The sequence below is a fragment of the Schistocerca gregaria genome, chromosome 3 (assembly GCF_023897955.1).
Source record: "Schistocerca gregaria isolate iqSchGreg1 chromosome 3, iqSchGreg1.2, whole genome shotgun sequence".
Lineage (NCBI taxonomy): Eukaryota > Metazoa > Arthropoda > Insecta > Orthoptera > Acrididae > Schistocerca > Schistocerca gregaria.
In genome coordinates this window covers 715,051,842-715,068,058 of record NC_064922.1, presented here as the reverse complement: position 1 = coordinate 715,068,058, position 16,217 = coordinate 715,051,842, and the positions used below count along the sequence as shown (strand labels likewise).

At 45.2% G+C, this 16,217-nt stretch overlaps 1 protein-coding gene across 1 annotated transcript in view; it reads left to right on the top strand.

Moving 5' to 3' along the window:
• Positions 1–16,217, top strand: part of LOC126354359 (uncharacterized) — a 69,745-nt gene that overhangs the window by 20,362 nt on the left and 33,166 nt on the right. The window contains exon 2 of the mRNA XM_050003940.1: positions 15,940–16,148. Within this exon, the coding sequence (XP_049859897.1) occupies positions 15,954–16,148 (195 nt within the window). The 5' untranslated portion in view covers positions 15,940–15,953. The remainder of the gene's footprint in view (positions 1–15,939; positions 16,149–16,217) is intronic.

Below are 16,217 nucleotides of genomic sequence, written 5' to 3'. Positions count from 1 at the left end.
TTTGTCCAGTGATAATTAACGTGCCATTAAATTGTCAATAAATCAAAATGTTTGTGAAGTCTTGTTTCATTCCAGTAGCCACCTGTCCGCAGCACTACTCTAATATTTGTTAAATTCGTATAAGACACACGGCTACGGTTCATATGTTAGGGTCAATCTTCGCTGTCATTTCCTTGCACGTACGTCATTACCATATATATGAATCGTTGCGGGGCTACACTGCGTATAGGGGATATTCGCTGTACATCGGCGTCTCATTTCATAAAGTATAGCCAGGGCATAGCGTCTTCCACTGAGTAGTATTAACTGTTTATGTGAAATATTCTTAAGTTCCTGCGGTTGCTATAAGATTGATGCGTAACTTTTCTCTCTTGACCGTTGTTTGACTTTAGTCTGTGTTGTGAGAACTGGTAAATTTATTGTTTATCTATTTTGGATTTCTTGAATTAACTGGCCGTTCTTTATATATTTGCTCCTTGAATTCCAGACGTGGATGCGAATTTTGTTCATTATTAGTTTCTATTATCTCCAGTGCGTCGGCAATGAGATATCTTTTGGAGCCCCTAGTTCTTTAAGGTTGCCTTGAGATTTTTAATGGTTCCCATAAGTGTTAGTTAGTTAGTTTAACGTTCATGAATCACTTGAACAATAAATCGTATTGATGTGGAAAACTAGTTCTTTTACATTCACATCTACAAATTAATTTGTAAATATGGCTATATGCAGGAATATTTACAAGTTTTTTTTTTAAAAAATTTTATTGGTGAGTCCATATTGTCCTATATTTCTTTACTCTGCTGTCATGATATGTAACTCGTATTGAAGTCTGTATGTTCTGCATTTTTTGCGGATGTCTGTAGATCTCTCAATGTCTCCTGCGTTAGAGTTTCTGATGCCGTAATTCCTGTAGCAGTTATCAAAGTTAAAACTGTTGATTAGGATACACGTCAGCAATTGTCGGTTTACCGATAGCATTCTGAGTTAGGCACTCATTCGCTGTTTTTATGATTTATTTTAACGCTTGCTTCTTTTGTCATTAAGCCCTTGAACTTCTACCAGTTGATAATTTGTCTAGACAGAACCACTGATGGAATTGACGTTCGTCTAAGATTTCTGAAGACTAGGTCGTTTTACTATGGATCCCACTTAGTTCGTCGAATTCAATATTTGTTGGAATGAGATTTTCACTCTGCAGCGGAGTGTGCGCTGTTGTGAAACTTCCTGGCAGATTAAAACTGTGTGCCCGACCGAGACTCGAACTCGGGACCTTTGCTTTTCGCGGGCAAGTGCTCTACCATCTTTTTTTTATTTTTATATATCGTAGGCAAGTGCACTACCAACTTTTTTTTATTAAAAGGGTAATTTGTAAGAGAAATTTACTCTTCTGGTAAAAAAAAATTTCGTGTGACTAGTCTTTCTAGTTGACGCCACTTTTTTTTTAATTGGAAATATGACGGTCCTTGTTTTCTCTAGCTTTCAACCGTCCAACATAACAATATGGCATATTAAACTTATTTTTATAATTTTTTTATTTTTTTTAATGTCAGGCTTACCACCTTTGCTGACATACATTTGGTTGTACTACCGCATAAATTTCATCTACAATGTCCATATGTTGACAAATAGTGGCTAATTAGAAAATTAATTAATTAAGGAAATGAAGAAAACTGAAAATGCCCAAATGAAAGGCAGGAAGACATTGCGAATAGTACAGATACAAAAGAAACATGCTCCTGTAGCAATAAAATGAAATTCGTGTCGGGGGCGACACCTGCTCACGACCCGACTTTCGATAGAGCAAGAGAGCCATCTATCGACTCGTTCTCCAGACGTTGGTGTAAGACTGGGTCGTCTTCTCGAAATTAACTAAGGGTCCGTAAGTGTGATCGATGTCTATCTCAGCTTCGTCTATCTCATCTCCCACCCGTCACACCCCATCTGGCCGGCGGGTCGGTAAATGTAAGTCGCAAGTAATTAGCGAAGTCTTGCCCATATCTCTTATGCTGTTGCAACTTCCTGTGTCCATCCAGGAGAAAATGACAAAAATCAATTTTGTCATTTTCCGATTCGTTGTACATGTAGCCCACCACCATTCCCCGTACCCATGTCACTGCATTGATTTTTGGACCGGAAAATAAGATTCTTGGAGGAAAAAAAGTGTGTCTGACGAAATTGTGTGAGGGGCGGAGCGTAACAGGAACGCCAATATATGTTGTGCCAAGTGCCACACCGGAGCCGTCCCACTACATGCTAAACGATGTTCATCAGTTTCCACTGTTGCGCAGAATAAACATAATAGAGTGTGTGCCAAATAAATAGCGTGCCGCCGTTGATTCGTTGCGAACTTCCTGTTTACGACAACATACCATGTTGAGTGTACCGACGTTGGGAGGTAAACGTTACGTATAACGCGCCATATCTGTCGCCAGTTCTTGTCTGGGTATTTCATTTCCAGGATATTCCTGGGGCATCGGCGCAGTAAGAGTTGGTATACATCTCGCGTCGTCGGTAGTCGTGTTGTTGGGAAGGAATCTCTGACATAGGTAAGCTTAAAAAAAAAAAAAAAACTTGGAATGTGACAGCTTCGGTGAAATGTGTCCCACATTGACTGGGGGCAGCATTGAAGTGGGCGCTAGTACATCGGCCAACGCACCCGAGATACTGCGAAATTGACCGCGCCACTGTCTGAAAATCGTACTGACGAATAACGCTCGTGCCTTTTCATAGACGTTCACTAGACCAAGTCCACCCTCTCCAGGTGGTAGCGTAAGCGTTGTGTATTGGATCTTAAACAGGTGTCCCACACTCACGTAGTTTCCGAAAGTAGCTTGTATCCGTGATGCCATTGTGCGCATTAAAGGCAGGACATGCGCTACGTGAGTGAGTCTCGGTGCTAGGTATACGTTAACATAGGTCACCCTCTGAATCATATCCAACGCTCTCAATTTCTGTAACAGCACCATTGTCCGCATCAGCTTCAATATGCGTCGGTAGTTATCCGCTGCTGTCCGCTGCACATCCGTGTGGAACGTAACACCTAGACATTTTATGGTCTTAACTAACATGAGCGGGCCTTCCTCCCCCGGTTGTAATCCTCGATCGACATTCATGCAGCGTGATTTCTGTAGATTAAGCACGCTTCCTGCTGCCATCCCGTATCGCTGTATCCATGCCAACGCCGTACGTACTTCGTCGCCTGTCCTTCCCACCATCATCACATCGTCAGCATAAGCGCGGCAATGAAAGGTCAGTTGTGGCAACGGCACTCCCTCCAACCGCCTTCGTAGACCATACAGACAGGGTTCCAAAGCCATTGCATACAAAAGTATCGAAAGGGGGCAACCTTGACGAACTGACCTTGAAATAACAATGTAGTCAGTGCCCCGTCCATTCACCGAGACCTTTGATCGCACGCCGTGTAACAGTCGCATGATCACTAGAATGAAGGCCTGTGGGATTCCCAATCTGCCCATCACCGCATGCAAAAAGGTGTAATCCACTCTGTCGAACGCATGATCGAAGTCAATAGCGAAAAGTGCTCCACGCATTTGGCATGCCGCTGCTAATGCGATGATATCTCGTTAGTCACCTAGCGCCGTAGGTACGTTACTCTTACCGCCGAGGCAAGTTTGATCTATGAGGAGTCTATCAGAAATTGAAGACCGTAGGCGAGCCCCAAGGATGCGCGCGAAAATCTTATAGTCGCAGTTCAAGAGAGTGAGTGGTCTATAATCTCCTGGCCTCCTGCCACGTGGTTTGGGTATTGGGATGATGGTACCCTCCGTGAATTCGGCAGGTATCTCAGTCTGTGGTAACAGGAGTTCGTTGTACATCTGAATCCAGGACCGTCCCATGAGGTATGCAAAGGCGCGGTAAAATTCAATTGGGAAGCCGTCCTGTCCTGGGGACTTGTTCGGAGCCCCCCTGGCAATTGCATCTGTCAGCCCGTCCTCTGTTATCGCTGTGATGATAGTCTCTGCATCCAGTGGTAGTCCTCTATCCGGCATTTCCGAGATGACATCATGTAGTGTCTCGTGGTTCACTTGTGCATATAATTGGCGGAAGTAGTCAGTAAACACATGAGCAATATCACGCTGGTTCACAACTTGCTGGCCAGTTTCAGAGATTATTTCTCTGATTAATGTCCTGCGTCGTCGTTGGCGTTCACGTACTACGTGGTGCATGGAGGGGGTTTCGGCAGTAACTGTGTCCGCCAATCTCGCCCGGACCATTATACCTTCCATTCTTTGTCTCGTCAGCTGTAATAACTTGGCTTTTATCCTACGCATGGCCGTATGCCTTTCTGGCGATGGTTGTTGGGTCATCAGCTCCCTCAGGGCTGTAAAATAAAAATCAGCCGTCGTGCGGTTCCACTGCGATTTGTCCTGTCCGTACCGTATCAAGGTTCTCCGTAACGTTGGTTTTGCGCATTTGATCCACCACTGAAGAACCGAGGTGTATGCTCGTTGGCGGCGAACGCAGGTCTCCCAGGCCGCCTCTATCGACCGGCGACATGCAGTGTCACGTAAAAGTGCACAATTCATTTTTCAGGGACCCTTACTCCGCCATATCTTCTGACGCGTTAGTGAAATCGTACAGACGTACGCCATATGATCCTTAAAAGCCGCCGGCCAGATTTCGGCATCCAGTATCGCCGTCCGTAGAGCTCGTGTCACAAACACTCTATCAAGTCTACTCGCCGAGTGTCCCGTTACAAACGTGTAACCCGGTCTGTCGCCATGCTGCAGTTCCCAGGAATCCAGAAGCGCCATTTCGGTAACCAACGCAAGCAGTTCCATGCATGGCACGTAATGAGGTACTTGGTCCTTTTTGTCGACGACACAATTAAAGTCGCCGCCCACTATATAGTTATCATAGTGTCCAGCGAACAATGGTGCTACCTCTTCGGTGAAAAAGGTCGCCCTTTCTCTTCGTTTTGTGGAGCCGGATGGCGCGTATAAATTGATGAAACGAACGCCGTCGACAGTGATCGCTATGCCACGTGCCGAAGGGAGAGACATGATGTCCTCCAGTCCTGTTCCTTCCCTGGTGAGAATCGCCACACCGCATCCACTTTCATCGTGCACTGAATAATGTGCCTCGTAGCCGTAGAACTCTGACGGCGATGTGAAACGCACTTCTTGTAGGAGTACAATATCCACGTCCGCAGCGTGCAACATATCTTTCAGCATTTGAATTTTAAGCGGTGTCCGAATGCCATCAATGTTTATCGTGGCAATGCGGAACGCCTGGCGTGTGTTCATCAGTTGTAGGGCGGTGTCATTAAGCGTCTATCTGCACCCCCGGCGCTCCTCACCACGCCAAGTTGTTCAACATTTCCCGACCCCTCCCGGCCTCTGGCCAGGACTATCCTCAATCGCCGCGTTCGTATTTCCTTTCTGTTCCTGTTGGTCCGTTTCTTGCGCCCAGTCCCCCAGCATATTTCCGGAACTGGTCGAAGGATGGGAGGCAACGTCGTCACCGCTCTGGACAGTTGTCATCTCCACCTCCGCTGTCCGGTCACCAGAAGGAAAGTTCGAGTTATCGTCGCTGTGTAATTCCTGCATCGTCATCTCGGTATCTGTTGAATCCACTGGTCTCAGGTGGATACTGTCGTTGTCGTCCACTGTCCCCTGGGGACTATGGCTATCGTCAGCAGAAGTCAGTCGACGCTTCTTTCTTCTCTTCGGCGAACGCTGTTTCCGTTGCCTTGCTTCCGCATCGGCTGTTTGGGTTGCGTATCCTCCGTCTTGGGCCTGGCCTATCACGCTCTCGGTGGAAGCACTGGCAGCCACCACGGATGAGCCTGGAGCGGCCTTCAGCTGCACCTCTTGTGTGGTGTCCTGTGTCTGCTGTGGTGGAACCGGTGGTCGGTGTTCCAGTCCGTTGGTGTCCATGTTCTCTATAGGGGGCAGCTGCTGGTGCCCACCGGAAATCTCCTTCACGTCGCCTCTCAGGGCTTCCACAAAGGTCAACGGTAAGACAGTCATCTGTTGCGGTTCCTGAGCGTCATCCCGTGGGGTTTGTACTAAACGTCGATGGAGGCATTCTGAGCGGACATGACCTTCTTTCCCGCATCCCGAGCAAGTGCGAGATTGCCCATCATAGATTACAATCGCTCGACAACCTCCTATGTACAAATAAGAGGGGACGTGCTTTCGCAGTTCTATCCGTATTTGTCTCACCCCATTTAAAACGGGGTACGTGGTAAAACTCGTCCATTTTTCGGCCACATGGGATAGAACTGTACCGTACGGTCGAAAGGCGTCGGTAACACTGGACCTCAAACGGAAGTTCGAATACTCGTATAGTGCGGATCCCCATTCCCGCGTGATCGTCCGCAACCGCACCAACATTCCCGTCGGCATGACAGAAACGATACCCGTTCGGCGATCGTTGTGGAAGCCTTTCGCAAGCAGCCTTGTCAACAAGCTTGACATAGACGACGCTTGAAACGATCGATAAATTGATTCACGCGATTTCCTGTGGATCGATTTGTACCTCTTCTCTTAAGAAACGTTCGATCTCGTGTGCTTTAGGTCGTGTATAGTCGTTCGCAAAACTGAACTTCAAGGTCGCTTTTCTGTGCGAGTGTGCCACCTCGTTCTAGACTCACAACACCGCACGCGCGAAGCTGCTCCGGCGTAAACAAACAGGCGCGCGCACCACAGCGCGGTCCGCCCTGTGTCACTGCCGAAGGCAGACTGCCATCTGAGCTACCGAAGCACGACTCACGCCTGGCCCTCGCAGCTTTACTTCTGCCAGTATCTCGTCTCCTACCTTCCAAACTTTACAGAAGCTCTCCTGCGAACCTTGCACAACTAGCACTCCTGAAAGAAAGGATACTGCGGAGACATGGCTTAGCCACAGCCGGTGGCTGTGTAGAGCACTTGCCCGCGAAAGGCAAAGGTCCCGAGTTCGTGTCTTCGTCGAGCACACAGTTTTAATCTGCCAGGAAGTTTCAATATTTGTTGTTAAATTTCTGTTTATTTTACTTACCAAATGGTTCAAATGGCTCTGAGCACTATGGGACTTAACGTCTGAGGCCATCAGTCCCCTGGAACTTAGAAGTACTTAAACCTAACTAACCTAAGGACATCACACACATCCATGCCCGAGGCAGGATTCGAACCTGCGACCGTGGCGGTAGCGCGGTTCCAGACTGTAGCGCCTAGAACCGCTCGGCCACCCCGGCCGGCGTACCAAACTTAGCAACTAAATTTTTCTCCAAGTGCAGTGCAATGATTTGGTTCATATCGAAATGAAGATAGGTCAATGATGTGTCATCAGTCCCATTCTACCGTAAATTCCACATGTAGATTGATGCTTTCCAGTTATATATAGGTGTAAAACAAATAAACTTCAAGAGATCTATCGAAACTGTGCGCACTATTAAAATTGTCACAAAACGCAATGTCAAAACTCATTACATTCAAAACCCAAACAGTCATAGTTGGTCATTGTGGGCCCATCAGCCAAAATGTCGAGAAACACTACCATCTTTAATCCGAAATGCAACAAATGTCAATACTCTCTCTCAGAAAAGCGGTCTCGTGAAATAACAGATGAAAAGATAAATAGAGCGGAGAACAAAGCTGCAATGTGCAAGAAGATATCAGAATCTACACCCAACGAAAAGATGTAAAGATCTTACATTTTGACCTGGTCAAGAAAGTTGTACAAACGCTTATACTTCCAGTTGTTCATTACAACGATGTTATTGTGCGGGTGCTTTCTCAAGAAATCTAACGGCGCCAATAACTAGTGATGAAGGCCTTCGTTCGACATATTTCAGATGTTCAACACTTTTATCACATTTTAACATTCTTATACACAACTGTCATGGCGTCGTATAGACAGTCAAAGAGACGTCCGTAACTTTATCTCCTCTACCGGCGTATCAATGGATATTGTCATTCATACCTCTTCTCTATATAACACTCTTGTCTGAATAATGTAGCAGAACACTCGTTCCCGTCAGAGTAAAATCCTTCCTGTCCCACTCCATCACTCCATCACTTAGCCAGTAGCAGGAACAGGACTCTGAAATGACGTTGCTGATTATATCGGAGAAACGAATAACCGCTCCATCTTCACAAGACACTTAACAACATACCAATTCAAGCAACAACGTCTCACTTGGTTCCTGTATGCACTCATAACCCCAATAGAATTAAATATCCTTCTTTCCAACCGGATTTCCCTTATCTTCGAAAGCTCTTGCTGGTACAGTCTACCTAATTTACTCTCCTTCAGAGATCACTATCCGAAAAGGTCACTTTAGTACAATAACAAATATATATTTTATCTGTCACTACGATTATTATTACTGATATTATTGTTATTATTATTATTATTACTATCAGCAGTAGCGGCAGAAGTAGTAGTACTTAGTGTCGTTATTCACAGTTTCCTTACGCACATTCAGATCACTTTTAATTCTGTTAACACCACTTTAGTACTATTTATCATGTTTGTCAGTTCTTAAGTGACTAGGCTCTTTAAAAAATGCTACATGTTAAGTTCCTGTCTGATGAAAGATAGGACGCTAATCTAATTATGCTAAATAAAAAAAACAAATATCGTGATGTTCGGATATCAGGGTGTTTGTGGCGGTGGGAGAGTTCGTATACCGAGTCTGCGTATGCCTCTATCACAGTTTATACTGTAGTTCTTCAAATTCGAAGAATACGTTTGATTTCCTGTTGTCTCTATTTATTTATCAAGTGGGATTCTTTGGCTTAAGATTGTCGTCTATTCGTGACATCCTTAAGTTTAACATCATTTATATTCTCGTCGTTTGAAGATATTTCTAGGCAGTGATACATGCTTCTATAAACCTGATGTTTCCTGTGTTTGTTTGAGCAAGAACCACTAACTATATTCACTGGCTATGGCAGCTCTCAGTTGCAGTAAATTAACGACTTTCGTAATGTGGCTGTAGTTTCGATCAGTTCTACTTGTCACCTTTTAAAGTTTGAAAGTGCCTACGGTCTCAGGCGCCTTGCCACGGTTCTCGCGACTCCCCCCGTCGGATGTTCGAGTCCTCCCTCGGGCATGGGTGTGTGTTGTCATTAGTGTAAGTTAGTTGAAGTTAGATTAAGCAGTATGTAAGCCTAGGGACCGATAACCTTAGCAGTTTGGTCCGATAGGAACGTACTACAAGTTTCCAAATTTCCAAAAGACTCAGTGATAAGAATGTACACCTCCCTCTGTTCAGCTGTTCTTTTTTAATCCGTTTCAGTCCGCCTGCTTCAATGAAGTCTCTATTGATGGGTTCTCTGGTTGCTTATTTACTCCCGTTACTCCCGTACCTTCCCCCCCCCCCCCCCCCCCCCGCAACCTTAAATGCTATGATCTTACTTCTCGGGCTGATATTACCTCCCCTTAATAATGAGATTAGCATTGAAATGATTTGCACCAGTTCTGGCCCTGGGATCGACCGATCACCGTATCATCTTTTGTCAATGGCGTCAATGAATGTGGTACGGAGAGGTATGGGGTCAGCATATCGTCCATTGTTGGCATTTTCTCTTACCATGAAGCCGCTACTTCACTCAAGTAGCCACTTAATGAACATCAATAAGCTGTGTGCACCACCTTTCCTGCTATCCAACAAAAGAAAAATCTCTAGCAGTACGATTTTACAGTGTTTCTTTTCCCTTTTGTCTTTGTTAGTCTTCAACACAGAACTTGGCGTTTTGTTTCTCAACTTCTTCAGTGCTTGTCTTGTCCGTTTTGAGCACCGGCATCTACGGCCGAACGGTTCTAGGCGCTTCAGTCCGGAACCGCGCTATTGCTACGGTCGCAGGTTCGAATCCTGCCTCGGGCATGGATGTGTGTGATGTCCTTAGGTCAGTTAGGTTTAAGTAGTTCTAAGTTCTAGGGGACTGATGACCTTAGATGTTATGTCCCATAGTGCTCAGAGCCATTTGAACTATTTGAACCGTTTTGAGCAAGGTAATGTAGCTGTTTTGTACGTTAGCAATGACAATTTTGACATCTGTCGCATTGTAAAACAGGTCTTGATATTGCATCTATGGCCCAAGAATTTTTTGAGCATAGTGCTCCCATCGGTGCAAGACTCGTTGTCGCATTTGTTGGCTGCGTGTTCAGAACAGCTACACGGCCCATTCATACTAATCTGACCACCGCGTATGTTCGACTTAAAGGTACAATAAGCACTTAGGCGGTAGGTGGCAAAACTAGAACTGGATGGCATGCAAAGTGTATCGGGGGAAAGCGGGAGATGTGTAGTCGTTGTCCTAATGCGAAAATGGAGCGATTTATCTGATATCCAAATGGGCATGTTAATTCGTTTTCGGACCAGTAGTGGAAGCATTTCCGAAACGTCTAAGTTTGTAAATTGTTCGCAGTGATTAAAGCATACGGTGTATGGAAAAAGGAGCTACTGGAACCAACACCGAGGCAAGTATGGTGCACCACAGGCCATAGTTGGCAGGTGTAAATGATGGCTACGTAGATGTGTACGGGCGAATAGACATACAACCGCCTAGATCAACCAAGGTGCTCCTCTACGAACACTCAGCGTACGTTGCTGCGTGTGGGCCCCCTCAGCAGGCTCCTGGTTCTTGCAGCCTTGTTGCCTGCTGTCCATCGCGGCGAAGGCTGGAATCTGCACGCCAGTACCGGAACTCGACGTGTGCTGAATGGCGGAGGTGGCTTTTTCAGGTGAATCACGTCGCACGCTCCATCAGACAGATGGCCGTTGCCGTGTACGGCGTGAATCGTTTGAAAGCAAACACCCTGCAACCAGGAGGGAGCATTATGTTTTGGGGAGTGTTTTCGTATCATATCTTGGGTGATTCTGTAAGGCACAATAGATCGACACAAGTACCCCTCTACCCTAAGGGACCATGTACACTCCTACAAACAATATATTTCTTCTCGGCATGATGGCATCTACCTCTAGGACAATGCAACACAGTTCGCGTTGTACGTGCGTTGTTCTATAAGCACCAGTATGAGTTTATTGTACTCCACTGGCCGCCAAACATCACGGATCTTTACTCAATCGCTAATCTGTGTGACCAACCCGCATGTTTGCGCCACGGATCCTCAGCCAAGTAACCTAGCTCACCTGGCCACGGCACTGCAGTCGGCTGGGCCCCACATCTCTGTCTTAGCTTCCAGAAACTTTCTGACTCTCTTCCTGCACGTCTCGTGCTGCAGAAGGTGGTTATTCAGGCTTCTGACGGGTGGTCACATTAATGTGCCTGGACAGTGCAATTTCACTGTGTTTCAGTTTTGCTATGCTTTCATTAACGCTTGCTGCCAACTCCAAATTTTCATCCGTCTTCATAGTCGCATTTTGATATTTCTCATATTGTACGTTGTCAGTGAAGTTGATTGATTTACTTCTATCGATTGCTTCGCAGCTCTCAGTTCCCTCGCTTTCGCAGCAATAGTATCACTGACGCTATTGCCATCTCCACTTCCATAGGCGCATTCTGATGTCACACATCATGTTTGTTATAAATGACATTAATTGTAACTTCGTTGGTTGACTTACGTTTATTGTCTGCATCGTCGCTAACCATTTGACTCCCTTGATCTTTGGCGATAGTTTCTGTAACGTCCTCATGTAGATTTCTCGCACTTTCAGCCCCTGAAGTTCTCATTGTCCGGTCTGTCTGCCCTAACAGAATAGTTGCATAAGTTATCACTCCTGTTTGATTTGTTCCAACAGGCAACTACACAGGTCTAAGGGCACAATTTCCCTCAGGTGTTCAGTGGAATTGTATATGAAGCAAGTGCAGGGTTGGTTTCCATATTCCTTTTGCATAGAACACACGTTCTATGACTGCAGTCACTTACGTAAGGGTATATGTGCCCTTCTAGTTCTACTTAAGCTATTCTGTTGCCAATTAACAAGCCATACCAAAAGTTTGCTCACCAAGTTTCTTCTCTGATGCCATAAACTGTCCCGTTTAAGCTAAGCACTTCTCTGTCCTTTTCGGGTGCCACTTTGCGTTGTATATTACAGACTCTCACAGACTGCAAACCAATGGCTGGGTAAGTTCTTGACACAATGCTGACAAATCAGCCATTATACTTAAATTTTACGCTAACATCGGTGTTCCTGATTATTCTTTCACAAAACTTCGTTTATTTTTATACATTTTGCGTATAAACAGTTTACAGCGTTGTTAAATTTAATACCTGTCACTTTCTCATCAAGCAAGTTTACTCTATCAGTCGTCAGTTTCCCTGTAAGTGGGAGGCGTAGGATTTTCGGTGCTCTTCTCAAAACTAAATGTGACAGTTACTCTCCTCGAGGAGGAAGAGGAGTGTTTAACATCCCGTCGACAACGAGGTCATTGGAGACGGACCACAAGCTCGGATTAGGGAAGAATGGGGAAAGAAACTGGCCCGCCCTTTCAAAGGAACCATCCCAGCATTTCCCTGAAACGATTTTAGGGAAATCACGGAAAACCTATATCACGATAGTCGAAGACGGGTTGAACCGTCGTCCTCCATAATACGAGTCCAGTGTGCTAACCACTGCGCGACCTCGCTCGGTTGCTCTCCCTCAGGATGTCACGTTACTTAAAGTTCTGTTCACACTTCCCTTCAGCGCAAGCGGCACTCCACAGTAAGTAATGGTCCGCTGTACACAGTAGCAGCATACACCCGCACACCACAACTGCCAAACACGGACTGAGCAATGGAGGTGGACTTTTGAAGTGAGAAACTGTACGATATTTCCAAGACTAGCTTCGTTTGTTTTGTTCGTCTCTTGTGGGGTCGTGCGACTGTGTTGGCGATGCGGAGGCAGCCTCATTCTATCGGAGTTGGTGGTGTGAACTCTTTGTAAATGTTCCTTCCTTGAGTCGAGTCTAACAAAGTGGTGATGGCATCCACGGACAGGTGTTATGCATATCTTCCAGAATCATACTAACGGAGTATACTCACTGGATAAAAAGTTGAACTAAGTGCATTTATCCTACAGAGGATGCAATGAAAAATCTGTTTGACGTAGAAAAAAGCCTGTCATTGTCATTTCACTTTTCCCTTTTAAATGCAATTCCACTCTGACTGATTCCTGTTGATTATAACGTCCCCACATAATATTCTCATCTGGTGTTGAGATCCGACCCAGAAAGATTGTGTATTGATCTAAAAGTGAGAGAACCGTCTGCAAAGTAAACCCGAACGCTGTTGACAAATTTTCGGAACTGTTCAGGAATACTTCCTGAATATTTTGTTGTTAGGGATACCTGGATTTCTGCGGCACGCAACACAGCAGTAATGTAATTGATAATAATCAAATGTTACTACAGTTACCTTTGTTTCCATGAAAATACCTTCCAGACAGAAAAATCCTGTGATACGCAATAAGTGCACGAAGCAAATGATAGTAACGCAAGAAACTCTGACAGATGCAAAAGTACTGCGATGTGCTGCCGCCACCACGAGAAAAGCTCAGCATAGCGCCTTTGTGTCGCTCAACTGTGAAACCTCAAACAAAGTGCATATTTGCCAACTATCCAGCAGTAAACCTGTCCATTGCGCTGTGTATCACTGGTAATGGAAAACTAACATTGCCGGACGAACAAACCCTAGAGAGAGCCGTGCGGTACTGAATGCAGAGTGAGGTCTAATGGTGAAGTGGAGTTGCTATTGTCAACAGAAAATATCGTGGACACACAGAGCATACCATCAACCTTTGCACTGTTGTTTAGATATTTTCAGTACAGTGCTGATAAAAAGATAAAGTAGGGTAAAAAGTCAAACGAAATGCAATTACCACTGCTCCCTAGGATAATCAGCAAATATCCCTAATCAACCTCTATTTTGTTGGTGGCATTAGGGTTCACCGAGTTTATCTGTTTAGGTATTTATGCACATTCAGATGACTGCCTGCCAGTTCTCCCATGTGTTAAGCAGCCCGTGAGAATTTAACACGAAACTATGCTGAAAATGCTAATGACACTACTGTCACGTTCCAGTCGTGAGTATGGCCTGAGATTGTACGACGGGGTTCATAAGAATGGTGTTAGCCATTGTTCTATGTGAGAGGGAGTCTTGACCTGGCTATAATATTAAACCCCTTACTACAAAATGTATAGATTGCAAACTGACTTGAAATACCTAACTAGAAGTTGTCAAGTTGCAGAAGTTAGAGTTTGTTACGATGGAGCACAGCTTCTGGTTTTGTGTATCTGACATACAAGAATGTGATGAGCACGATATGTAATACATGACTTAGCAAATGTGCCTGATAATGGCTCACGGCCGAGATTAGCTAATAGTACGAAGGAGTTGTACCCACGAAGAGGCCAAGTCTTATAACATAAGCGGTGACTGGTTAGCAGCGTTCAGTCTGTTTTGAAATGAGGCTGTCAGTATTAACTGAGCCGGCACTCACTATACGACACACAGAGTTCCCCAGCTGTTCGCCACTGATTCTATAAACTGCACTGACATTATTTCATCTTCTTCCTGGCTGCTCTCCTGCTTCTCTCTCTCTGACTCTCCTCACTTCGTTGATTTCACTGCTGACTTCCCTCTTTCGGATCGTCCTGCTTCTGAGTTTTGTTTGGATTTCCCTTTCGTCCAGCCTCTCCCTGACATGATATGACGCTGAAGGCCTTCTGCCACCTCATTGGCTCTAATTGTGCACTGTTCTTCAGGAGTTTTCCGGAGGCTGGGTAAAGAGGGAAAGGAGTCTGTCTCTGTATGGTCACACCCTGCGTCCTAGCACTGTCACTGGCTTTCTATGACGTACTGATGTCCCAAACGTCATCTCTCTTTATCCTTGTTGTCCCATGCTTTCTGTAGAGCCAGGAAATGCTGACCTCACCATTAGTGTCAATATGTGTTCTGAGTACACTTGGAGATATGTCTGCCAATGGTACTCTGTAATGTCCCTGGATCATTGTGTCTATATCTTATACTGTTTAGCTGTGCTTGTCTCCCGACATGCTGGCGCCCGAGTGGACCACTGGCTGCCTTGTAACTTTTCCTTACCACACCCTAAGACTTCTAAGGAGTAACGTTACACAACATTTTTACTATTTTCCTACCAGACTTGGCTCTTTTCTGTGGATACGATACTACGTCGTTCAAGGCAATATACAATTTTAACGCACTGAGTGCCATGCCCATAATATTACAAAATTTTAAACATGGCTGAACAGCAATTATACAACATAATTATGGACAGAGGGTCGATGCGAACACAGCGTAGCATCAATAGTTCGCCTGTATAAATGGAAATGATGTTTTAACTACTGACAACGCCTTTGGCACGATTGTTTTAAGTACCTCCACTGCAGGATGTGATTTTAGTGTTTTTTTTTTTTACTTCTGATGAAGATATATCTAGATATACCGAAACCGTGGTTAATGATTTTAATAAATCTACATCCTGCAACTGTTTGGCTGTTATCATTTACCGCCCATAATATTATGTTGTGTTCACTGCTGGAAGAATGCCATTCCCATAGTATTTTAGGCATATTAAGGACTCAGCAACATGTGCCCACAACATTAAAGGCGTGATTGCAGGATTTCTCAGCTTATTCCAATGATAAGTCTTATCGGGTGTTCATCCGAGTGGTGGTGTCGTAGTCTTGTTACAACGTTTCGATGAGCTTCGTACCCATCATCTTCACCTGAAGTTGGTGGATACGCTACTCATCGAAGTTTGTGACAAACCACTCGACTCTCTTGAAGTGATGGGTATGGAATTCATCAAAACGTTGTGACAAGATGATATCACTAACTTCCTGATCTCCTGAGAAGATTTTATCATAGCCATGGCATTGTCTCCAACGTGGTGAGTGAATGCAGTATTAAGTGCATGGTACTCAAAATGTTTAAGAACATTAATGCAAAACAGTCATTGACAGTACGAAACTAACCATATCAATGCACAAGCCGTTTTGTTGATGTACTTCATTCGTATTCCAGAAAGAGAGTAGAGAATGAGACGGGAAGAGACGGAGAGGAAGCGCAGAGGCAGAGGCGGTAAGCAGAGGGTGCCGGCGGCGGGTGTGCTGTCTGTTCTGTGCGTGTTGCTGGCATCTGCCATGGGGGCCGCTATCGACTCCGAACCCTCGCAGGCCACGCGCTGGCTGGACCAGCTCGTCACTCCGCTGAGAAACGTCTCTCTATCGCAGGTAGGCGGTCGCTACACTAAAACACTGCATTTGCAACCTTTTCACCTGAGGCTCACGGGACACGTCATT